Genomic DNA, 26,681 nt, shown 5'->3' with positions numbered 1-26,681 from the left:
CACTCGTATAATAATGCAAAATGACCAGATTCAAATTTTTATCTGAGTTGACAGACATGGAGTCATGGACATGGATTTTGTACAAATTATTAATATATTGCTGATGGTGATTCCGTGAGCCTGGAGACTGATGTGTACACTGTTTATAACATTTTCGCTTCAATGTGTAAAATGAATAAATACTGCTCATAAACGGCTGTTTAAATAATACCCTCTATTGAAATGAGTGGAGGTTTGGACCCAAAAACTGTATTCCTTACATCATGACTTAACAACCCAAAATACACTCCCTGACAAAAGTCTTGTCGCTTATAATAATAATAATAATAATAATAATACATTTTATTTCTAAATCGCTTTTCTTAGACTCAAAGCGCTACAACATACAGAAAGAACATACAATGGAATACACTAAAATAACAACCTTCAATTACAAAACAGTTCTAAAAATATAGTAAAATAAATACATTCAACTACAGTAAGCAGTTCTAAAAAGGTGTGTCTTTAAACACTTCTTAAAACAATCCAATGTTGGAGAATCTCTAATTTCCAGTGGTAGAGCATTCCATAAACGTGGTGCAGCGACTGAGAATGTTCGACCACCCTTAGACTTTAATTTATATCGAGGCTGCTGTAGGATGCATGACTTGGAAGAGTGCAGAGAGCGAGCTGGGATAAGAGCAGTGACCAAACTGCAGTGACCAAACTGCAAAGGTAAGCAGGGGCCGTTTCATGAATGGCTTTATATGTTAGAACCAGTGATTTGAATTCTATACGTGCTTGTATCGGCAGCCAATGTAAATCAAAGAGTACTGGAGTAAAATGTTGACGAGTAGTTGTATGTGTCAATAACCGAGCAGCTGAGTTTTGTATATGTTGTAATTTTTTGATGGACCAATTAGGGAGACCAAGGTAGAGCGCATTGCAATAATCGAGCCTCGGCATAATAAAGGCATGAATAAGCCTATCTGCATCTGGCAGCGATAGAGATGGTCGCAATCTAGCAATATTTCTAAGATGGAAGAATGCCGTTTTTAAAACCTTCTTAATATGAGCATCAAACATAAGTTCAGGATCGAAAATAACGCCAAGATTGCGCACTTGAGAAGATGAGTTAACAAAGTCATTAGCAGTTATCAATTCAGAAATGTTAAGCTTGAGTAAAGATGTTGGCGTGCCGACAAAAAGAAGTGCAGTTTTTGCCTGGTTAAGCTAAAGAAAATTGTCATGCATCCAGGCTTTTATCTCATCCAAGCAGGTGCTAAGGGCTGTGACTGCAAGGTTTGGATCAGGGTGCATGCTTATATAAATCTGCGTATCGTCAGCATAACAATGAAACCCTAACCCAAACTTACGAATGATGTCACCCAGAGGCAGCATATAGATGCTGAATAAGATGGGACCAAGCACCGACCCTTGCGGGACACCCTGCTGGACTAGTGTTGGTAAAGATTTGTTTTCCCCCAAAGACACAAACTGAAATCGATTTGTAAGATAAGATGTAAACCATTCAAGCACAGTACCAAAGATTCCTAACCATGCAGACGATCTTTCAGGAAGGACAGCATGAGATATTGTACATTTTAATAAAGGTAGCCTATATAAACAATTTAATAACTGCAACAAACGAGTGCAACAAACTAGTCTAGTTAATTCTTACATGGAGTGTTAATCACATTACCGGGTTGAGACTGTGAACCCCGGAATCTGAATAGCGGCAAAAGGTTTTCTCTGCTCGTGTTTTCCTGCTCGTCTCTGAAGCGCTAAAATAAGCTTTTTGATTACAAAGTCAACGATTAATGCAAGCAGCATCACATTGAAGATTTGCACCCCTTGGTGAGCGGAACGAGGTGTGTAGTTTGTGTTTTATGTTGGTGATTTTGTGGGCGGATCTTGGGCGCTGTTGCTATTTTCCCGGTGGGAGAAATAACTCTTGCGCCAGGCGCAAATCAATAAGGGGTTGGTCTGAAGTAGGTTCATTATGCATAGGTGTGGTTTGGGCGTAACGTCAAATAAACCAATCAGAACGCTATACAACATTCCCTTTAAACGCAAGGGCGCAAGTTCCATGGCGGGTTGCTATTATTATGACAGATTTACCAGGCGCACGCCAGGAGTGGTTCACAGCCGAGGAGACCGATGTTCTTGTAAGAGCAGTCAAAGACAGAGAAGTTGTTTTGTATGGGAATGGGAGAAACCCGCCCAAATCAGCGTAGGTTAAACAGGTGTGAGAGGAAATAGCCACAATTGTCTCATCAGCTGGCTTCCCCATCGTTGCGCCAAGCGCTACAATGATGTCAGGAGACGGGGGGAATCCCAAGCTTGCCAGCATAAATCGGGCACCCCGTGTAACGGGAGGTGAATCTGCCTCTACACATGACCTGACGCCAGCAGAGGACATCGCTGCGTCCACCCTCACCGGGGGCTTTGAAATCGGACCCAATAAACGCAAGCAAGGTCCAACCCCAAAGTACACTTACAAATCAAGTTCACATACATTAAGGTTTCTTATGAAAACATTTTAAGCGGCTTCTTAGAGTTAGCACTGTCACGGTTAATCCGTGTCATGTCTTGTCTCTGTTCCGATTGTTATCACCTGGACATTCATTGATTAATTACCTGCCTCATCACACCTGTTTGTCATTTAGTCTGTGTATATATACCTCTGTCTTCTGTTTGCTCACTGCTGGATCATTGTCATTGATACCCTGTCTGTTCCTGTGTTAATGTTCCTGTGTTCATGTTCCTGTGTTCCTGCCTTCACCATGTCTGCCCTCGTGTTTTATTATTAAATGTTATTTATTTTGAACCTTGCATTTGCGTCCTGTACTTACAACCCTTCCGTATCGTGACAGAATGATCCAGCCAAACTGGACGCAGCAGGTTCACGGAGGGCGGCTCCCCCAGGTGTTTTGTCGAGGGGGAGTAGTGACATCGGGGTTCATTCCCCATCAGCCCCGATGTCTCTTGGGGACCACCGTGAGCGATCGCTCGCTCCTGCGGGAGGAGGATCGGCCCAGGCGGTCCCCCAACGGTTGAGTCGTCGTCGATGGTCCCTCGGAGGACCACCATCCTGCTCGCTGGGAGATCCGGAACGGACCACGCCCGATCATTTCCCCGGGGTGGCTACCGAGGGTCTCCGTTTCCGCGAGGGGATGGGAGATGATTTCCGGGGGCATCTGATCGTCGACGATTCCCAGGAGGGGGGTAATTCGTCTGCCTCGGTTCTCGGAGCGATCGCTCCGGTTCTCCTGGCGCAGTCCGGCCAACCGTCCTGTTGGTCTCATCCCGGCGGCTGCCGGCTTCGCCAGGGTCCCCAAGCCCTCCATCCCTCCCTTGGACTCTCGCTACCAGACTTTGTTTTTGTTGTGTTTTATGTGAGTGTCTGGTAGCCACTCGTAGAGGGGAGGGTAATGTCACGGTTAATCTGTGTCATGTCTTGTCTCTGTTCCGATTGTTATCACCTGGACATTCATTGATTAATTACCTGCCTCATCACACCTGTTTGTCATTTAGTCTGTGTATATATACCTCTGTCTTCTGTTTGCTCACTGCTGGATCATTGTCATTGATACCCTGTCTGTTCCTGTGTTAATGTTCCTGTGTTCATGTTCCTGTGTTCCTGCCTTCACCATGTCTGCCCTCGTGTTTTATTATTAAATGTTATTTATTTTGAACCTTGCGTTTGCGTCCTGTCCTTACAACCCTTCCGTATCGTGACAAGCACATGGTCTAATGGCTCCTTGCCTCTAAGTGCAGCTGTCTAGTGTTCAGCGATTACAGAGCTTCATGCCCCTCCCCTCCTGGAGCGGTGCGATCTCATTCGTCCGCTCGATAGGGCGAACACGCCGCTATTTCTCTGGCTTAGACGGAATCAGAGGCAGAACGAATTTGTTTATAATATGCTGAGGCCCGAACGCCTCCCTTTATTCAGTCCTGTCCTATATCAGTGTGCTGAATATTGGTACATTTCTTATATTCCCCGTTTTTCTGCCCTTTTAATAAACTGCAAAACCGCGGGCCTTAGGCAGACTTTCTCTCTGCGTGATGGGTCCAGTCTGACATCAAACCACCTAGACATACTGCTCTGCTCTGTGAGCCACTCTGGTCACCGTCACTACAGAGGCTCGTGCACCTGAACGGCCAAGCTCTGGTTTTACTCGCAGCATAGCTGCGTCGACAGAGAACAGACTGTCTGGGAGAGGAAGGGTTAAGTCGCACCTCGGCTGGACTGCCCTGAAATGTTTTTTGTGTGCTCTGTTTATCCAGAAACATACACATTTAATACTGTCGGTTATGCGACCTCACTGTAGTGGCGAACAATATTCAATTCCTCTCTAAGAGCAATTTTCGTGCTTACTATACTGTGTATTGACACCCCACAGCTGTACGGTGTCTCTAAACACTTTTTTGCCTTATCGACAAGCAGTCAATATCCGCACACACGGCCCGCCGTCCGATGCTTGCCGTCAAACCCCGGTTTGGTGATCCATTCCCGGGACACTGGGCTGGATTCTAAACAATAATTCAGACGCTTTCTCGCTGAAATTCGCTCGCAGCCCACCTCAGTTTCTCCGCTACGATACTGATGGTGCAAGCGAGCACAGTCTAACGGCTGTTATTTTCTCTTCCTAGAGAGACGGCAGCCTCAGACTTTTCACGGCTCCAAGCGTTTGAATCGCTCCCTCTCCGAACGGTCACTCAAAGGCTTAAAGCCAAGCGGTTTATGACGTTTTTCGGCCAAATGGCTGGTTTATATCAGTGGATCCGAAGGCGCTCACACCTCCCCTCCAATACTCTGAGAAATTAAGGGTAATATCAACCTCAAGTGAGCTTGCTACCCGCCACAATGAGTTTCGTTTATGACGCTCGGAAAGCGAGCTTAAAGGGAAATTCCGCCTTGAAATGATCCTAGGGTTAATAACAAATGTGTACAGAGTTCGACCGTTCACTGGAGTTTGTTTTCATGCTAGTCTAACGTGACCAGTGTTATTGCTAAACGCAAATTAGCATATTATGGTAGCCTTCGGGGCATCAGTGCATTAAAAACGAAATCGCTATGTCTATACTACTAATAATGCTCAAAACAACACCACACCTACACTGCAGCACAAGGAGGGTCTCCACATGCAAACCGAAGCATTGAGAACCCCGCAAGTGTACAGGCAGTTTACCAAAAAGGAACACCTACCGTTCACGTCTGGATCAAACATCCACGCGGGCGCCATCTTGGGAAAACTGAACTCTCGCGTGAAAGCACAACACCTGTTCCGGGCAACAACGTTTCACGCGAGAGTTTAGTTTTCCCAAGATGGCGCCCGCATGGATATGTGATCCAGACGTGAACGGTAAGTGTTTCTTTTTAATAAACTGCCTGTACACTTGCAAAGTTCTCAATGCTTCGGTTTACATATAGAGACCCTCATTGTGCTACAGTGTAAGTGTGGGGTTATTTTGAGCATTATTAGTAGTATAGACATAGCGATTTCGTTTTTAATGCACCGATGCCCCGAAGGCCACCACAACATGCCAACCTGCGTCCAGCAACAACACTGGTCACGCCAGACCAGCACGAAAACAAACTCCAGTGAACGGTCGAACTCGGTGCACGTTTGTTGTTGACCCTAGGATCATTTCAAGGCGGAACTTCCCCTTAACACCAGAGCGCGCTCACAGTCAGACGCGCGGCATCTCGTTTAAGGCGAGTTCACGTACCCCCCTAACGAGTCCCAGAAAGCTGAATATCGTGGCATTCTGTTCATAAGACCACTTCAGTTTGACTAAGCAAAGACCCCGCCCCGAGTTGACGGCCAGGACACTTATGCTTTGAGTTACACACGGCTGCATGAACTGCTATCGTTACGAGCTCGCCCAGCATCTGCTGTGGGTTGGACACGCCTTGTGACGGCAATCAGCCTTCGGCGCGTGGAACGCCCGTTTGTCTCATATCAATCACCTTGTACTGTACATTTTAGCACTGCAGCACTCTCGACCGTGTTATTGTGATAATGCGGTCGAGCAAACTACGGTGGTTTCATTATTCACCGAGCCGGGCTGAGATTTCGCCCCCTGTACAAGCTGATGAGTCATCTCCTTTATAAGCTCATTGCATCACTTTTATAAGCTATGTTCAATCAGAGTGATACGCATCTCGTGCTTAAACCATCAAGGGGCAGACATATTTCCCCCGTTACGATGGGCGTGTGGAGATTGCATCCGTGAGACACGACCTACATGCCTTATGACACGTTGGCACGAGCTGCTAGGACCCCTTTCGCGAGGCGTCCTTGTGCAAAGTCTGATCTATCCCTGTCTGGTGACAGCGAAAAGTCTAAATCCCCGCAAATTGTGGTGTGGAACACTTTTCTCCTCACTAGAGAGGCTCGTGCAGGGCGTCTCTCTCCCCCTACGCTATATCTATGTGGTGGCGATAACAGCGAACCACGCCATTCATTTAATTCACAAGCCTGTCATTTCTCAGATGCGGAGGGTGCCCGAGGTGCAGCGCTCTGGGACTGTCCAAGGTCTTGAATGACAGATACGTCTGACATACATCAGACGATCAGCTGTTTGTATGCTTCACAGACCACTCACTAGCGCACATGTCAACATAGGTTATTTATGGATCGTTGAAGTTATCACCTCCCTTAACAAATAATGCTTTCTTGTGGTTAAACCTACTTCATGCGTGGATTAGCTTTACCTCTGGCATAGTCTTAGAGGTTTCTCATTTTGACATTTGTGACATGGCCAGCTGGTCCTCGCCGTCCACGTTGTCAATTTTACAGCTTCGACATCCCTGCCTTGCACGCTACTGGGGTTTGTTGCATTAAAAGATGCGCCCATAAGTTCACCTGTATGCACGGTATGTTTTTAATTATATGTGTCCACCATGCACTTAGAGAAGCTCACGTATGCACGCTATAAGATTTCGGTTTACACTTAAGATGCGCTTAGAGAAGCTCACCTGTATACACGGCTGTGTTATCCATTTGTGACACATACACACACTGTTGTTGTTTATCTGTGTACGTTCACGGTGCGTTGGGTACCCACCGTTACGTTCATCAATCATATCTGTACACATTCACGCCGCGTTCTGTGCACTGATTTATCTATACGCATTCACGGTGCACTGAAGGGTTCACCTGTGTGCGCACAATTTATTATCAGGACACATGACGGCGTGCTCAAGAATCTTGCCGGCCTGTGCACTATAACACTCTGATTCATCTATATGCATTTACGATGTACTCAAGTGTTCACCTGTGCCTGTGCAATTTATTGTCAGTACACATTTACAGCGCGCTTGGAAAGCTCACCGATCTGTGCACTATAATATTACCTACTGTTTATGCATCCCCAAAGCGCTCGAGGGCTCATCTGGGTTCACACTATTGTGGTATCTGTATAATCCCACGCTACGAACCGTTCTGCCGCATATTATAGTCAGATCGGCCGTTCGTGAGCCTCACAGATCACTCACTAGTATGCCGGTTACTAACAGTGGCTATTTAGATGAATCGTTGAAGCCATCACACTGGCTCATGCCTTCCTCAATGAGCTATGATGTTAGAGCCCACTCTGCGCGAAGTTGGCTTCATCATGGGCTTGGTTTACAGGAGTCTCTATTCTTGATATCTGCAACGCGGCCGGCTGGTCTTCGCTGTCTACGTTTGTCAGATTTTACAGCTTAGATGTCCCTGCCCTACGAGCGCAGGTTCTCTCGGCTTAACCATGCATGCTCATTCATGCATTTTAAGAAGAGGGGGAAATAAGAAATTAAAGATCAAAATAGGAGATTATACTATACTATAGCCATACCATAACATATCCAACATGTATCTGCCTACCTGGCAAAAACTGTCCTGAGGACCGGGAATCTTGGTCTCTTGAAGGTGCACTAAGCACAGCGGTTGTTCTCTCTCTTTCCTCTCACTTTCCTTAAAATAAGCCAGCAATGAAAATGTAAAAAAAATGTGTTATTCAGGGCTAACTTTTTTGTTATTAGGAGAACTGTAGCCCCTGACAGAAAATGTTAGGAGCGCAAGCAGAAAATTTTGAGCACACCTTAAATCAGCCTGCAATTATTCACATTTTCCCCAAAATAACTGCATTACTGAAAAATACTAAATAGACTTAACTCTATGCAGTTGATTTCAGAATAAAAAGTTATGAACCAAATAATCATACAACCCCCTTGACTAATTCAAGGCATAAGATACATACATATACACAATAAGTTATATCCAGATAGCTATTGTAATGAGTGGCAGGCAATATGCATACTTGTATCCTTTACACGTTTCTCGTCTTCTATCTTCTATTAGTTTTCCTTAAATGGGCATCTGATGTCTAGACCTTTCTAATCTGTAATATTTTTGGTGTTAAGGTAGCCTAAGTTTTCTCTATCTCTCATCTCGGCAATGTTTAAATTTAAACCCGCGCGGGCGCGTCTTCTCGCGGGTCTGAGTGAGATGTGTTGACTACCAGGGCTGCGTAGTTAAACGATTGAGATGCATCATGCGAAAAACCGGTAAAACCCGACCCTGCATTCTGTATAGATGTCACGGGTGCCCTTCACATGCGTGAACACTTGTTTAAAAAACTGCTCGCGCTGTCAAAAACTACATTTGGTCGCAGTTTATAGACCGTTCCCACTGCGCTTGTCGGGGTCAGAAAAGTCGTTACAGCAGATTGAGTTGTGTATTATTCGGTATCGTAAAAAATTCCTACGTACGTTGCGGGCTGTGAAAATCGCACCAGGTCTTCCGTTAAGTTTTCGCGATTTTTGCAGAATCTCAAAAACAAAAAAAATAGAACATCTGCAGCTGCAGATATATTTGTCAAATAGACAGACAGGCGTGAATGTTTATCAATACCATTGATTTTTTTTATTATTAAAATTAAATAAAACATCTCCAAAAAAGAGGCACTTTGGAGTGTAAGGACAAAAAGGGCACGTGTCCTGCACAGGTTGAGCCCTATCTGTGCATGTGCCTGATCTGTAGTAATATTCTAATGTTCTGAGATACTGAATTTGCGATTTTCCTTAGTTGTCAATCATCAAAATGAAAGAAATAAACATTTGAAATATCACTCTGTGTGTAATGAATGAATATAATAATATACACGTTTTACTTTTTTAATGGAATTAGTGAAATAAATCAACTTTTTGATGATATTCTTATTATATGACCAGCACATGCAGGGCTCAACGCAAATATTTTTTAATACTGGTGGTTCAGGTTTTGCTACCCATTCCCTGCCAAAATTTTCACTGCTCCCAATAAAAAACGTCGGTGTCACATATTTAAAAAGAATAATTCAAAAGTCAAATATTTAAGCAATACCGCTCGAGTAGGAGTGCGATACAGCTCCATATCATCACGGCTGTGACTAGGCCAGAGGCACGAGGCCGTAGGCAATCACAGCCGTGATGATATAGAGCTATATCACACGACTCCGAGAGCGATATTGCTTTTATACAACAGTTCGACGGCACACGTTTGAAAAACGAAAACTAGAAAACAACAACAGAGTTATTTTAAAAGCCTCTTTGTTTGAGAACTACTTCTTCCGCCACGGATTTGAGGGCTGCCAGAATGACAGGTAAAACTTTCGAATGCTTTGAATCTCATAATAACTCAATGGACGGATAGGCGTTTCTTTATATTAACGTTTCTTGGTCACAAAGTGTAGTTTTAAGATTAGTTCAGTCGAGAATGTATATGTATTATATTTAAATCTACAGTCGATTAGTAAAGATAGCGCCTGTTTGAACGTTTGCTTAGTGAGATTCGGTACCTATGAGAACCAAAGCATGAGCGGACTTCAGTGTTCACTCGCCCCGCTGACCACCGCCCTCTCTGGGCTACATCTCTGACAGGGATTCCCTGGCTCTCATGTTGGCCTTGTTTGTTTTTGATGGTCAAAATGAGATCAAATCAGCAGTATTTGGTGTCATGATAAAAGTATTACTTGTTTTCTTATTTATATTTAGTGTCTTTTGTGTTGTTATTGTTTTGGCGCGAGGTAAAAGTGAATAAAACTATACTTATATAATGTTACTATTGGTGTACCATTTAATCTTAACGCGATACGAGCACTCGGTTATTATTAGACTTCGTTCTAGTCTTCTCTTAGCCAATCAGATTCGAGAACCAGAAAGAACTGTTGTATAAAATTGTATACATATACAACAGACATGTTCCAATGAAAAAAGGCTCCAAACTTTTCTTACCTGTAAACTGACAGCAAATTATGCAAAATATTACATTGTTTCTTTTGTCATGTTTTACCCAAGTAAAAGTGCTTCCAAGATGTTAAATAATATACATTGATGAAAATATATTTTAGTGACTACGGGTGAAGCACTGGCCCGATCGCAACGTCTCTCACGCTTGCCCCGGGCCACCGGGCAGTCCTTTATGTTGAGCCCTGACATGTATATTGCATTGTGACATACTGTGTCACATTTAAGATATAGTTTTATTCTAATCCTGTTCTGAATGTATTCTTTTTAATTAATTAAATTATAAAAACAGCAATCATGAGAATAAATCAGAGAATTTCCCAGTAAAAGGTTGGGAATTTTACAGTAAATTGAAATTAAAAGCTTTACTTTCAAGTTCTATACAACAGGTTTATTACCCGTCATATTGCATTGCAATTACATGACATTAATACAGAAGAATAGCCTACAGCCTAACTGTCAATTTATATCAAAGTTTTACAGTGCACCCCAACTAAAATCAAGCCTGGGCTGGTTCAGCTGGGTGTTTTCTCCACATCGAGTGCTCGTTTTAAACAGGATTAACAAGATATGTTAAATTAAAATAAAAGGGAAAGTATCACAGGTACCCTATAAATAAATCAGCATCAGTGTGTTCACTCACACAGGAGAAACAGCAGACTCACAGCATACACCTTCTTCAAATCTTGAAAATAAACCAAGGTAAGGTATTTCAAAATATATTTATTCCAATATTATTGTTAATGGGTCTGAAATCCGATGTTTCAAGTCTGTCAAGATGCGTTGGGGAACATTACGCCCATTTTCTGGTGTTGTACTGTACTATTTTAAAATAGGGAGGCTAAAGGAATACAATCAAGCTACATAACATAACGGAATATATCAGTAATATATTTTATTATAGGCTAAATTGTTGGAAAATTCCTTACACTGACTGTTTCAAAAAATAAAAACAAGGTTACAATTTGACCCACACGCTTCCACACAGTTTTCAAAGCAACCCCGGTTACGCACCGCGGTCAAGCCAGCCGTGGTTTGAAAAAACACGCTCAAGCCAGCCGCGATATAGATTGTGATGCGCGCCTACTGTGTTGTTTACTGTAATTTCTACACACGTAGCGTTTGAAGATTTATTGTACCTACTTCACCTATAAGCATTGTCATTTATGTTTTTTATTATCCCTTGTGCCTGTAACATTCAAGAATATGTCTGTCTTTGTGAATTAATGATTAGTGTTGCTGTGTACTTTCTGCCAACTGCTCTGGGCGTCTTTCTATCTCTCGCTCACTTGCTCGTTCTCTCTCTCTCTCTCTCTCTCTCTCTCTCTCTCTCTGTGCGTGTGTTCACTACTTACTTGGATGTGTTAAATGTGACAAAATCATGTCACACTTTTACTATTTGTTTGCTAAATTGTCTGTTTTTTATTTATTTAACACTATTATTATATAAAATATTATTTCCTGTAGATCACCTATGGTACGTCTCCTATTACCCTACATGTAAACTTAGTAAATTCAAATATAATTATTTTTACTATAATGATATACCAGCAAGTATTTAACATTCCTATTTCTGTGCTAAAGTGTACATGTTGTACACTACAAATATAAAAGAGTACATTTACAAAGTTTACTTAAATTAAGTGCAAGTTCCGTCTCTGAAAAACAAACATAAGTGACATATTCTAATATTAGAAAAAATGAAGGTCATATCCTGTAGGGGGCGTCCTATACTACATACCCAATTAAAGGACAAGTTAGGTATTTTACACTTAAAGCCCTGTTTTCAGATTGTTTATGATGAAATAAAATGGTTTTGACCGAAATTTGAACATATGCGGCTGCCCCGAGAATTTTCGGGTGTTTGTTGTTTCACCTCCCACCTCTACAATGGGTGTATAGGTGCACTGGAACAATCCTTTCTAAAATGCATTAAACTTTTGTTTACAAAGACTTGAAACTCATCGAGTGGTCGGGGGTGTTCACTGGTGTGCTCACACCGGGGTCGCTGCGAGAGATGCTTTCCAACAGGTGTTTTAGCATTCGTTGTAAACTTGTGGACCTATTTTTCCAAACGCCTCACACCCGTATATTCTTCCGCCGAGAGCTTGAATAACACTCCAGGCCAGGTGGTGGCGCTAATCCGCCATTGCCAATTGCAAGAATAGAAACAAAGTTCCCGGCACGGAGTAATACCGTACCTCACAGCACATCTAATACAATGGAGTTGGCAAAAACTACGATAAAACCTGTTGGAAAGCATCTTTTGCAGCGATTTTTGTGTGAGCATATCAGTGAACACCCCTTCTTAACGTGATACGAGCACTCGATTATTATTATTAAACTTTGTTCTTGTCAGTACTATATAAAACGTTTTTTTATAAGTGTCAGAGAGATATTTTTGCATGCTGCTTATAAATATATCAGTGGCGATCTCTCATAACATGTTTTAATAGTCAGGTCACGATAAAGTAAATGATCAATGTCCACATTTAAAAGCTGCGGTGCTTACCTGCAGTTCCACGGTGTTTTCGCGTTCTGATAAAAGATATAGCTCCAGAAAAAAACGAATGTTTATATTCCTCTTTCCAAGTGTTAATAATCCACACGATGTGACAAGAAATTTCTCCCATTAACTTTAACGTAACATCCAAGAGCGCTGATCTTTGACGGAATAATAACTTCCGATTGGGGATTCACAGACTGATTTATGAGCTAGTAAACTAATGAGACAGACGGAGAGTGATTCACACAGCGCGTCTGTGTTTTTCCATTCAGAGATGAGCCTGCTTAGGACCTCCATTCACTAGGTGGCGGAATGATACGAAAGGTGAAGCAGTTACAGTGCCGATATCAGCACAATATCGCATAGCTCTTAGCCAATCAGATTCGAGAACCAGAAAGAACTGTTGTATAATAGAAAATAATTATTTTTAATAAAAAGTTTTATACAATAACAGTCACAAATATTTTGTGAAAATTTAAATAAAATGTAAGTAACTGAGTGTACCTTCCCAAGGGACGATTTCCTGGACTGGGCTTATCCTTGTTCCAGACTAAAAAGCATGTTTAAGCTGTCTTAATTTAAAATCATCTTTCACCGACATATCTTAACCAATATCAATGCCCTTGTTTTGTCTCAAGATGCACACCAGTAATGTTTTTTATAAGGTTTGTTTGTAAAAACTACCTAAATGTCCTAATATAACTAAGGCCTAGTCCTCTAGATTGATCTAGACCCTGTACGGGAAAACGCCCAAGTGTTCAGTAAAGCTTCACATAGATTTTAGTACTCAAAGCTCATGGAACCGCCACCTAACAATTCAAATGTTAAACATGTAAAACATTTTACAAATACAAAAACATCTATATAAAAGTGGGGAGGGTTCCTCACCCAACATTAATCACAATTTCACTTGAATTTAACATTCTCACACTAAGTAAGAGCTTATGAAACTACTTTAAACACTTTAAACAATGCCTCATAACAGTTTAAACATTAAACACCTAAAACATTCTACAAATTAAAGGCATAAAGTCTCACAAAATTTCCAGCACAACTTGCTCACTGGAAATGAATCTTGATATGGATCAGCAACTTTTCAGAGTTTCACGAATTCCCATTTTCATGTCACGTGTGAAAATCTCCAAAGCCTTGCTACTCTGTAAGAAGTAAAATATTATCACTGAGTGTTCATGTACCAAATGAAGCCAAATGTAATAAATAAAACCAGATCAATACAGAATATCCTTGAAGTTTACACTTCTGAACATTGTAAATTGTATATATATATTTTAAATTCTTCTTAAAAAATATCCTACAGAAAAAAAGGCGTTAAAACCCCATGCGGAGCGAAGTCTGAGTCAGTCAAACCCTTAGTTTCAAGTCGGTCGTTAGTATGAATTAATTACTGTTGGATCTTACATACATTATATTATACCAAATATTATACATTAACCCCAAATCTAAGCGAAGTTTGAGGACTTGCGAAGTTTAAAGTTTGAGGACTTGACAAAGTAGGCTATCATCATTTAAACCCTTAAACAGACTCCAAATAAGAGCCCGGAGCAAACGAAAAAAACGCATCTACATACCCGACTGCTCAGTCAACATATAAATATCTTCTCAGTTTAGTTTGACATGTATTTGTGAATAAAGAAACCATCTTTACCCTCCCTGCTTCGGTGAAACCCCGTTCTTCTGACTAGATAAAATAATGACGGTGCTGCGGAGAAAACTCTTCCTCGTGATGATGGTTATCCGATAAAAACAACAGACACATTGAACAAGATTGAATATCTGTATTTAACATTATTTTACAAATAACGTAAGTTGGCTCGATAGATTATTGTTGACTATGCAAAGTTACTAACGTTAGCTTAATTTAACAAGATTTCACAAAGACGGAGCTTTGCTTTTAAACAGCCATGTGCAGTTATCCGGTTCATTTTCGAAAGAGCACCGCATATTATAAATGTTCTCCGTTTCATTTCGTTCTCCGTGTCTGTCTCGTTATTAACAAAATAAAGTAGACTTTATAACGGAAAGCTTACAAATCTCTCATGATGTGTTGATGCGGGCGGCAGAGAAGCACGTTTAATAACACGTGAGCCCTCACTGAGCCAGTGGCCAAATATGGCACGGCGCGGCCAAACCCGGAGATAAAAGAAAAAAAACTTAAATTCGTCTGCAATCTGCATTGCCAAACAATCAGAAATATATACGAATTAATGTTCATGTATATCTTACATTTAAGTCTGTAAAAGAGAGTATAGATGAAGTGAAAAAGCATTAAATAAGTCGTAACCCTTTGGTGGCACATTAAAAACAAACAAACATTCATTTCGAATAGCATTTTTTAAATTCGAATTATTATTGCTGATCGAATATTCGAATATTCGAATATCCGTGCCCATCCCTAATACATATACATACAGAATATAAGTTTAGCTTGTTGTGGATATTTCCTAATTATAAGCCTTTTGTGAAATTATGACAAAATGAAAAATACAAAAGACGCATGTCTTAATTAACATAATTTAAATAAACGAATATTCGAATATTCGTTCTTTATGAGCTTAAATATTCGAATAGTAATTTACTGGAAAATGCCCATCCCTATTTATTATAGTTTGACTGAAAATATAATTTAGTGAGACTTTGGTAAATGTGTGCTTATATGCTTATCCAACACAAACAATAGTAAAACTATGGTTAATTTTCTAAGAGATGGACACCAGCTGATAGAGAGCGTCCTTTTCATATCCAGCCCTCGTGGATTTCCTGACGCAAGATGACGACGGCAGCATGCGCGGCACAGATCGATTGACACATGAGATCAATGTATCGCAAGATATAAGCTTTTGATTGGCTCTCACGGAACTTTGATGTCATGGGTTGATTTGTCTGTGCAGTGCTGCATACGGTCGAATACTTGTAAACAATGCATCCTTTTCGTTACGTCCAGGCCAAATACAGATGCCCCTACACTCGTAATATATTCATTAATTAAAAAAACACGGCAGTTTCTCTCTAGAAAGGTGCAGGTTGCAAGCAGCCTTTCATGTCTATGTGTGCACGTGTGCGGGCGCGGCGCAGCGACTCTTAATAAAAATAACGCACATAAATCTCGAAAAAGCCAACAGTTTTCACACAATTATGGTATATAAGAAATATAAATATAATATACTCACTGTGAAAGTTGTAGTGGCCTTGCCATTTCATCGCTAAATGAAGCGTTAGCTTGGTGCGTTACACTGAGGAGAAAAAACATATCAGTTTTATAACAAACAGCGTATAACTACTAACATAGTCTCTCAATCAATCAATACAATCACAATAACGTTAAACACTTGTTTTAAAACATTAAAACAATCGGAAAATCTGTCTTGCTTTTAGTTCCTCAGTGCTTTTAGTACTTTATTTTCACAACATCAACCGAATATTATGAGACAATGAAATATAAATTTAATTAGGGTTAAACATTTACATTTCTTACACTTAAAAGCTGAGGGCGCATCTCCGCTGCTGCATTCAGCTGCCATGTTTACATCACCACAAAGCTCCTCCCTCCCGCACGCAATGGGTTGTGGGCAATATTAGCCGTTAGAGTGTGGATCGATCTGCATTTTGAAATCCAACCGGAAATAGTAGACCATCCGGGTATCTTTGGGATACTCATTTGAACATACTACGATTTGGGACGTACTAATTCTAGTTTCGAATACTATTTAGGACTGATAGTATGCGAATTGGGACTCAGCACATATATATTTTCAAATTAAAAAATAGATTAAGCTTTCTTTTCCACAAAATGTATTTAACATATTTAAACATATTTCTGCCCAAAGGTTTTTTGCCATATCTTCGCTGCTGCAAAAGCGTGAAAGTGTAAGTAACATGATGCTTGTTAAATATCCTATGCGCCACCATATTGACAATGGCAAGAGTTGCCTGCACATAAATGCAAGTAAATAGGGGAGCTGTGAGTTTTTTAGATTTCTCAACCGATTTCAATGATTTTGGATCTGTGTGGAGTACATACATGCTCAGTTGCTTAAAATCTCTATTGTTAAGACTCCGAAAATTGTTATATTTATAAGGAATCATGATCATTGTAAAGTATTCCACTGAGAGGTGAGCGATTAGAACCCAATTGCAGTTTAATTAAATCAAAACACATGAACATGAATAAAACAAAACAAAAACATGGCATGGCAAACTCACATCACATACAAACAAACAAAGCTTGACAAAGGACAATAAGAACATGAAGGCTATATATAGAGACAAGGAACGAATCAGAACACAGGACACATCAGGGAACAGGGAAACTAGAGACAAACATGACAACACATGATATCAAAATAAAAGACATGAGCATGAGAACTTCAAAATAAAATACATGAACAATGAACAAAACAAGAACACAATACAAAACCATTACAGTCGTATATGTTTGTCATGTATTGATTTGGCCTGCGAAGGCATCCCTAATGTAATATAGATTAATGTAGGCTACATAAAATGAAATAAATTATTCCAATTATAAATATCACTTTTTAAATTAGTAACCCCAACTAGTTGTTAACCCCAACTAGCAAATCCAATTCAAAGAGTGACAGTCTGCAAAAAAATATAACACTACAATTATATCATATACTATAGCACATATATACAACAAGGATTAACAACATAAGTATTAGGCCCTATTGAGGCTTGATTTGAGGAAAACCCTTCTGTTTAGCATGAATTCTCCAAACATTGTAATTCATTGCTCTAAAGTTTACACATCAAGAGTTCTGATCCCATTTCTGAAAATATGGCAGTAAATAATGATATTTTAAAGATTTTCTCCCTCTTTGACTTATGACTGAAATTGCTTCCTGGAGGTTTTGCAAATATGGGCGGGTCAGGGTGCAAACCAAAAACACCACCACCGCCTGAACCAGGTAAGACTCTTTTCTTTATAACATATAAGCAGTATTTATATGATTGGTGTTAATATAAGAGCACATACACACACACACTGATCATACAGATTTTTGATCTGTTTTTACCAGAATTCCATGAACCATGGAGAAAGTTTGACTGGAAGTAAGTGATGATATACTAGTAGATATTTTTTTAGGTAAACTTTGCCTTTTTGATTTTCCAACTTTATTTTTATTTCTCTTGACAGTCAGAGAGATGTCCTGAAAAAGAAACTGGAAAAATTCACTCTGAGTAATGAAGATGTGAAGTACATCAAGATCCTGGTTGCTGGAGAAGTTGGTGCAGGAAAGTCCAGCTTTATAAACTCGGTCAATAATGTCTTTCAACAAAGGATCACCTCCATAGCACTAGTTGATTCATCTGCTGGGGATAGTAAAAGTTTTACCAAAAAGGTGGCAATTTTCATCTTTTTCTGCACTCATATAGCCTATCATTAAAAGAAACATAATTTTTAAACTAAGTAATTAAACAGGTTATTTTACATTTCTTGTATGTTTTGTGAAATACATGTTAAATGTGTCTTCAAAATATAAATGGTGCTTTATTTCTGGTCTTTGTAGCTCAAAGCATCCCGCATTAAAAGTGGACCCAAGTTCTTGCCCTATGCCTTCACAGACATAATGGGCTTAGAATCTGCAGCGTTGGCTGGGTCACAACCAGAGGACGTCATCAATGCTGTATTTGGCCATGTGAAGGATGGCTATAAAGTAATAAACCGCTTTATTTAGCAGAATAACACTCTACCATAAAAGTTTGTGTCCAGTATGTCTAAAGTTTCGTATGTTTTATCTTATAATTCAGTTTGATGAGTCGGAGCCAATCGTTCAAGGAAAGGAACATTACATCAGTGACCCCAACCTCTCTGACCAGGCTTTCTGTCTGGTTTACGTTGTAGCTGCTGATACAATATCATTCACTGACCAGAAACTTATTGACAAGTTGAGGATCATTCGCCACAGAATCAGTGATAGAGGTAAAACTGAACACGGAATTAGGGCTGCATAATGATTAATCGTGATTAATCGTGATTAATAGTGATTAATCATTTGCAGAATAAACAGCTTTTTTTACATCATATAGGTGTGTGTACTGTGTATACACACACACATGCTTGTATAATTTTAAGAATTATAATATATACCATTCTTTCCGGACTATAAGCCGCACCGGAGTATAAGTCGCATCATTCAAAAATGCGTCATTAGGATGAGATAACATATAGACGGGTTGCACGGTGACGTCATTAACTGGTTGCGCGCGCAAACCGAGAGGCAGAAAGAAGAGACGTGCATTGTGTTGTAGGCTAGTAGCTGTGTCTGTAAGTCAAAATGCCAAGGAGTTGTTGCGTGTAAAATAGTACCAACAGTGCTGTCAGTGCTGGGTGCCTGATGTTAACATACCAGTAGATGCGACTATTACGTTACTAGCCTAACATTATAATTCATACATGTATCACAGTAACACTGCAAAAATAAAGACAGAAAAACAGATCCAACTAAAATCAAGTTTTATTTATATACAAACAATAGGGCTTATTCGCAAACACCGGAAGTCGCTTACCGCGGCCATCTTGTTGACATGACATCTGTCCTGCCCCTAGCCGCACGTAGATTTGAGTCGAGGGGAGCAGTAGCCTAATGGCTTCATCTCGTCTGTATTAAGAGAAGATGAGCTTGATTATTGTGGAACAATATCAAATAGACCCAATAAAGATCCATCCTTATTGCCAGCCGTAACTTATCTGGATATTTATAACTATATCGTTCATACAGTATCCGCATTCATCATACAAGCACTGAAGTGCCGTTCACATTATAACGATAACTATAACAATATAACTATATCATCGTCCACATCACCAAACAATACGTTTATGCTAATTCGCTCACGGCACTCTCGCAAATCACTTGCCTTTAACATTGCTTGTAATATAAACTTTTGCAGATGTCCTCAACACGCTGCGTTTCGCGTAACTCTAAACAGTGAATCTAATAGTTTGTGTAATCTCTTACCTTTTTGCAGTTAGTTAATGTTAGTTAACAGTTAGTTAATGTAATAGATTAAAAAGCATTACGTAGTCAATTTTCACAGCAACTGGAGGTAATCTAATGTTATAGACCTCAGCAATGAGCTTCACTGTCATTTTAAGTGCTCGTGCACTTGAAGTTTAAATAGATTTTAATGCTATCAATGGTTTATCCTTCATCAGGTGGGAAAAATCGCTCAGAAAGTGATCCCAATGATGTCGTTCATTGTATCTGTATCGTTATAGTTTTGGTGTGAGCTCCGCTATTCTCTTTAATATAAAACGATTTTCAAAACTATATTTTTTTATAGTTATCGTTATAATGTGAACAGGCCTTATTCCCTATATCAATGCCAGATCTATTATGTTCATATAGTTATTAATACTAATTTAATAACTGTCTCAATTTATGGCAGCTTATTTGAAAGAGCAGTTTCAGCCACTGCTTACAGCTAACCATATGTGATCAAATGATGGGGACAGACTTTGCTGTGAGGCATAGGCTATATCCCTAGCGTTACCTGGGGTAAAATGATGGGAACAGACTTTGCTGTTGGGAGTCTCTCCTTCGCTAGTTCAACTCCTCTGTCTCCTTCCTTTCATGTTTTCTGACAGTTGGTATCGCATAAAAACTAATTCCGGGGTTCTTTTTGCTGTTGTTAGAACATCCGTGTATTACCACACACCATCGCATGGTTTAAAAAAAATTACACCGATAATACCATGCATAATACCCATGCTGCCTCGCTTGTCAATTGACAGACTGACAGTTCTATGTCAACAATATGGCCGCCGTGAACATTGATGACGTAGATCGAATAACCCCTATAAAGAACGCTTCATCACTGAATCCATTGAATTACATAAATACAGAAGCAGCATATGGCGGACTCTCGCGGCTGTAGACGTAATGATGTCTCTTGCCTCACAAAATTTAGAATGAATTCATACTGACTTACAAGGTGCACCTGACTATAAGAAACAGCACCATATATATATATATATATATATATATATATATATATATATATATATATATATATATTTAAGCAATATTGCTCGAGTAGGAGTGTGATATAGCTCTATATCATCACGGCTGTGATTAGGCCAGAGGCACGAGGCCGTAGGCCGAGTGCCGGAGGCAATCACAGCCATGATGATATAGAGCTATATCACACGACTCCGAGAGCGATATTGCTTTTATACAACAGTTCGACGGCACACGTTTGAAAAACGAAAACTAGAAAACAACAACGGAGTTATTTTAAAAGCCTCTTTGTTTGAGAACTACTTTTTCCGCCACGGATTTGAGGGCGGCCAGAATGACAGGTAAAACTTTCGGCTGCTTTGAATCTCATAATAACTCAATGGACGGAAAAGCCGTTTCTTTATATTACCGTTTCTTGGTCACAAAGTGTAGTTTTAAGATTAGTTCAGTCGAGAATGTATATGTATTATATTTAAATCTGCAGTCGATTAGTAGATTCGGTATTCGGTACGTATGAGAACCAAAGCATGAGCGGACATCAGTGTTCACTCGCCCCGCTGACCACCGCCCTCTCTGGGCTACATCTCTGACAGGGATTCCCTGGCTCTCATGTTGGCCTTGTTTGTTTTTGATGGTCAAAATGAGATCAAATCAGCAGTATTTGGTGTCATGATAAAACTATTACTTTTTTTCTTATTCATATTTAGTGTCTTTTGTGTTGTTATTGTTTTGGCGCGAGGTAAAAGTTAATAAAACTATACTTATATAATGTTACTATTGCTTTCTCATTTATTCTTAACGCGATACGAGCACTCGATTATTATTAAAAAATTTCTTGTCAGTACTATATAAAACTGTTTTTTATAAGTGTCAGAGAGATGTTTTTGCATGCTGCTTATAAATATACCAGTGGCGATATCTCATAACATGTTTTAATAGTCACGTCTTGATAAAATAAATGATCAATGTCCACATTTAAAAGCTACGGTGCTTACCTGCAGTTCCACGGTGTTTTCGCGTTCTGATAAGAGATATAGCTCCAGAAAAAAAACGAGTGTTTACATTTCTCTTTCCAAGTGTTCACAGGATGTGACAAGACATTAATCCCATTAACTTTAACGTAACATCCAAGAGCGCTGATCTTTAACGGAATAATAACTTCCGATTGGGATTCACAGACTGATTTATGAGCTAGTGAACTAATGAGACACACGGAGAGTGATTCAAAACAACGCGTCTGTGTTTTTCCATTCAGAGATGAGCCTGTTTAGGACCTCCATTCACTAGGTGGCGGAATGATACGAAAGGTGAAGCGGTTACAGTGCCGTTATCAGCACAATATCGCATAGCTCTTAGCCAATCAGATTCGAGAACCAGAAAGAACTGCTGTATTAATAAATAAATAAATAAATATTTATATATATATATACAGTCTTGTTCAAAATAATAGCAGTACAATGTGACTAACCAGAATAATCAAGGTTTTTAGTATATTTTTTATTGCTACGTGGCAAACAAGTTACCAGTAGGTTCAGTAGATTCTCAGAAAACAAACAAGAACCAGCATTCATGATATGCACACTCTTAAGGCTGTGCAATTGGGCAATTAGTTGAAAGGGGTGTGTTCAAAAAAATAGCAGTGTCTACTTTTGACTATACAAACTCAAAACTATTTTGTACAAACATCTTTTTTCTGGGATTTAGCAATCCTGTGAATCACTAAACTAATATTTAGTTGTATGACCACAGTTTTTTAAAACTGCTTGACATCTGTGTGGCATGGAGTCAACCAACTTGTGGCACCTCTCAGCTGTTATTCCACTCCATGATTCTTTAACAACATTCCACAATTCATTCACATTTCTTGGTTTTGCTTCAGAAACAGCATTTTTGATATCACCCCACAAGTTCTCAATTGGATTAAGGTCTGGAGATTGGGCTGGCCACTCCATAACATTAATTTTGTTGGTTTGGAACCAAGACTTTGCCCGTTTACTAGTGTGTTTTGGGTCATTGTCTTGTTGAAACAACCATTTCAAGGGCATGTCCTCTTCAGCATAGGGCAACATGACCTCTTCAAGTATTTTAACATATGCAAACTGATCCATGATCCCTGGTATGCGATAAATAGGCCCAACACCATAGTAGGAGAAACATGCCCATATCATGATGCTTGCACCTCCATGCTTCACTGTCTTCACTGTGTACTGTGGCTTGAATTCAGAGTTTGGGGGTCGTCTCACAAACTGCCTGTGGCCCTTGGACCCAAAAAGAACAATTTTACTTTCATCAGTCCACAAAATGTTCCTCCATTTCTCTTTAGGCCAGTTGATGTGTTCTTTGGCAAATTGTAACCTCTTCTGCACATGCCTTTTTTTTAACAGAGGGACTTTGCGGGGGATTCTTGAAAATACATTAGCTTCACACAGACGTCTTCTAACTGTCACAGTACTTACAGGTAACTCCAGACTGTCTTTGATCATCCTGGAGGTGATCATTGGCTGAGCCTTTGCCATTCTGGTTATTCTTCTATCCATTTTGATGGTTGTCTTCCGTTTTCTTCCACGTCTCTCTGGTTTTGCTCTCCATTTTAAGGCATTGGAGATCATTTTAGCTGAACAGCCTATCATTGTTTGCACCTCTTTATAGGTTTTCCCCTCTCCAATCAACTTTTTAATCAAAGTACGCTGTTCTTCTGAACAATGTCTTGAACGACCCATTTTCCTCAGCTTTCAAATGCATGTTCAACAAGTGTTGGTTTCATCCTTAAATAGGGGCCACCTGATTCACACCTGTTTCTTCACAAAATTGATGACCTCAGTGATTGAATGCCACACTGCTATTTTTTTGAACACACCCCTTTCAACTAATTCAACTAATTGCCCAATTGCACAGCCTTAAGAGCGTGCATATCATGAATGCTGGGTCTTGTTTGTTTTCTGAGAATCTACTGAACCTACTGGTAAATTGTTTGCCACATAGCAATAAAAAAATATACTAAAAACCTTGATTATTCTGGTTAGTCACATTGTACTGCTATTATTTTGAACAAGACTGTATATATATATATATATATATATATATATATATATATATATATATATATATATACAGTATATATAGGTATATAACTTTTATTCTGCAAACAATTATTGTCACGATTAATCATAGTGCAGCCCGAATGTCTTTGTTTACTGTTCTCATAACTTTGGATTATGTCTCAAATGCATAAATACTGTATGTTCATTACAGACAATTTTTTTAGCAAGGCCATAAGATCCTCATCTCATAATTGTAATTATATAAGTTACCATTTTTTTATTAATGTTAAAATTGCCTTATACGGTAGAATTCCTTTTATTTTTATTTGATTAATTTGTATGTTAATGTGCGGTCATTATTTTTGATATATGATGATTCTGGTTTTCAGAGGGTGTTGTATGGTATTAAATCAAGGCAGCAACCACTGCTTGAACATTGAGGGGATCAACACATTCAGGGGTATATGTATCAATACATACCAGATCGCAATAAACATAAGTCCATCTGTGGCATATTACAGTGTACTTACCATAGCAAAGGCGGTGGGTCTCTCCCAAGAGCTTAAAGTCCCTGTGAACCGGAAGTCGCGATCCACTTTACTTCTGTCACTGTGTTGTCACTTCATTTGTGCTTTTCAGTAGAAAGAAAGGGCACGCAGTGACATACCAGTTATGTACTGGTCACAACGCTTTACATGATATGAATTCACAGGTCAGGGTTCACCAGACTTAAACTTTGCTACGCAGCGACCTGCGAAATATCATTGCTCAAGCTTGTGTTTCCGGTCTGACTTATTTGCATGTGTATAAGGGAAGGTCAATGGAATGAAAAGACTAGTGTGACTGGCCCTTATCACACAAGGAAAATAGTGGGCATGGCATGTGTTTTCCAATGTGCTTTGATTGGATATTAAAAATAGTGGTTTCATTCAGAAATATAACTGGCTGGATGTTCCCCCCAAGCTGTCTAACTGACAACATCTGAGAGTGATCGCCACAAAGGGGTGGAAGTACATTTTCAGATGTTGATTGAAGTTTATGAGGGCACATTATTTTTTTCAAATATAATGACCCGGATAAATATTAGTTTATAATGAACACTGCAATATTACATTAAAAAATAAGAATTGTCAGTTTTGACTTCATTGGGACTTTAATCTTTCCATTCATGTTTACATTTGCACTTAGTTTTTTTTTCAAACGCAAGCTGTAAGAGCTGATAATGATGACAAAACTGCCAAAATTAGTTTTTAAGACTGCATACAATGTGCAGCTGCATAAAAGGAATCACGAATCAACCTACAAGCTACAATACTGTATATTTACTGTAAAACTCTTGTCTATAAGTTATATTTACTATATATATCATCCTACAACCAAACTGCATTTTTGCTTCACACTTTCATGTTTTTCACTCTCTGTGAAACTTTCACATGCTGTGTCTCATTTTATTATGCCAACAGAACAAATGACATGAAGCCCTGTAAAACCCTAAAGGGGGACAAAATCCTAAAGGGGGACAATTTGGCCGTTTTAGATTATGGGGGGCATTGTGGTTACGGCCCTGGTTTAAATATGACAGTGATAATAAATTGCCACCATTCTTTCTAATCCACTTGACCCTTGTCCTGATGTTTGACATATTATATATGATGTTTGTCTAACATTGTATAGATATTCCTCAAGTCATTATCATGACCAAAATAGATGAAGCATGTCCAGTGGTGAAGAACAATCTAAGAAAGGTGTATCACAGCAAGAAGATCAAAGAGAAGGTACATCATCCATTAAGCGATATTAAAGAAAGTATGATCTACAGCAGTGGTTCTCAATCAGGGGGCTCAACGCCACATGGGGAGGTTGGGTGGGGGGCTTCAAAAAACTTTCAATGGGGCCCCAAGAGGGTGTAAAATTGTTCAAAATAAGACAAAAGTCAATATGTTTCTTATAGGATTCGGTTATTTTAATGAATATACATCTGTTTAGGTAAAGCAAGCTGTAGTAAATTTTATTTGTTAGAAATGTTTTGTGATAAAGGTTGAGAATCTCACTGATCTACAGTCTAATGTTTTTAATGATGTTATGTTTTCTAGATGCAGAACTGCTGTGACTTGATTGGTGTACCAATGTGCAACATCTTCCCAGTGAAGAACTACCATGAAGAGATCGACACAAATCCTGATGTTGATGTTCTGATTCTGAAAGCACTGGATCAGATTGTTTATCTTGCTGAGGATCGACTTGATAGCAGCAGTAGCTGGTGACATTAAGCCTTTACTAACTGAAAATATCTTGAAGAAGATATTGCTCTTTTCTCTGCATGTTAAAACAAAAGAGCTATTATGAAGAACTAATTGACAACGGGCCGTTAAATAATTTGAAAATAATGCACATCCAATGTAGTAATGCCGTTACACTGCAGGTGTGCATTATTATCAAATAATTCAACACCCCGTTGCCAATTATTCCTCTTATACCACGGTAACCACAAACATTTCTTTGGTGCTTATTTTAAGACATTTGACAGTTTAGGTGTGCGGTTTACAGAAAAATAATCAACACCAGTGGAACATTTCTCAGCCAATCAGAATAAAGGATTCAACAGGTCTGTGGTATGTTTACTATTGCATTACCAATTTGAAAATCACAGAGCTTATTTTTTGCGATGTTCTAAAAGTCTATGGAAAAAATAAATGGCTTTTTTGCATTTAACATAATATTGTGACCCAACTGTATGTTCTTTCAAATGCTTGAAATACTTTCATTGCGATACACAATTACCTTTTCATGCCAATAACAAATGCTATTTTTCACAAAAAATAAAAATGCATGACCTTTAAAACAGCAGTACACTTCACATTGCTACTGGATATGGG

The 26,681-nt window shown here is 39.4% G+C and overlaps 1 protein-coding gene across 2 annotated transcripts; it reads left to right on the top strand.

The window, feature by feature from the left end:
• The first annotated feature begins 10,856 nt into the window (after nt 1-10,856).
• Nucleotides 10,857-26,559, top strand: LOC129445110 (interferon-induced protein 44-like). 2 transcript variants are annotated; one of them, XM_073860008.1, is made up of 9 exons: nt 10,899-10,957; nt 16,607-16,646; nt 17,648-17,707; nt 17,819-17,852; nt 17,938-18,142; nt 18,311-18,457; nt 18,552-18,723; nt 25,480-25,580; nt 25,899-26,557. In XM_073860008.1, the coding sequence occupies exons 3-9, from the start codon at nt 17,659-17,661 to the stop codon at nt 26,067-26,069; spliced, it is 879 nt and encodes a 292-aa protein (XP_073716109.1). In that variant the 5' UTR covers nt 10,899-10,957; nt 16,607-16,646; nt 17,648-17,658; the 3' UTR covers nt 26,070-26,557. The 2 variants fall into 2 exon arrangements, with proteins under 2 accessions (XP_073716108.1, XP_073716109.1); XM_073860007.1 differs by lacking the exon at nt 16,607-16,646 and having other exon boundaries at nt 10,857-10,957; nt 25,899-26,559.
• Nucleotides 26,560-26,681: the final 122 nt, after the last annotated feature.

Source organism: Misgurnus anguillicaudatus, chromosome 3 (genome assembly GCF_027580225.2).
Source record: "Misgurnus anguillicaudatus chromosome 3, ASM2758022v2, whole genome shotgun sequence".
Lineage (NCBI taxonomy): Eukaryota > Metazoa > Chordata > Actinopteri > Cypriniformes > Cobitidae > Misgurnus > Misgurnus anguillicaudatus.
The sequence above is the reverse complement of the archived record's forward strand: the minus strand, read 5'-3'. Positions and strand labels throughout refer to the sequence as shown.

Coding starts and splice junctions, on each gene's coding strand:
- LOC129445110 (XM_073860007.1), top strand. CDS start 17,659: ATGGGCGGGTCAGGGTGCAAACCAAAAACACCACCACCGCCTGAACCA. Junction 17,708..17,818: donor ACCACCACCGCCTGAACCAG/GTAAGACTCTTT, acceptor TGTTTTTACCAG/AATTCCATGAACCATGGAGA. Junction 18,458..18,551: donor ATGTGAAGGATGGCTATAAA/GTAATAAACCGC, acceptor CTTATAATTCAG/TTTGATGAGTCGGAGCCAAT.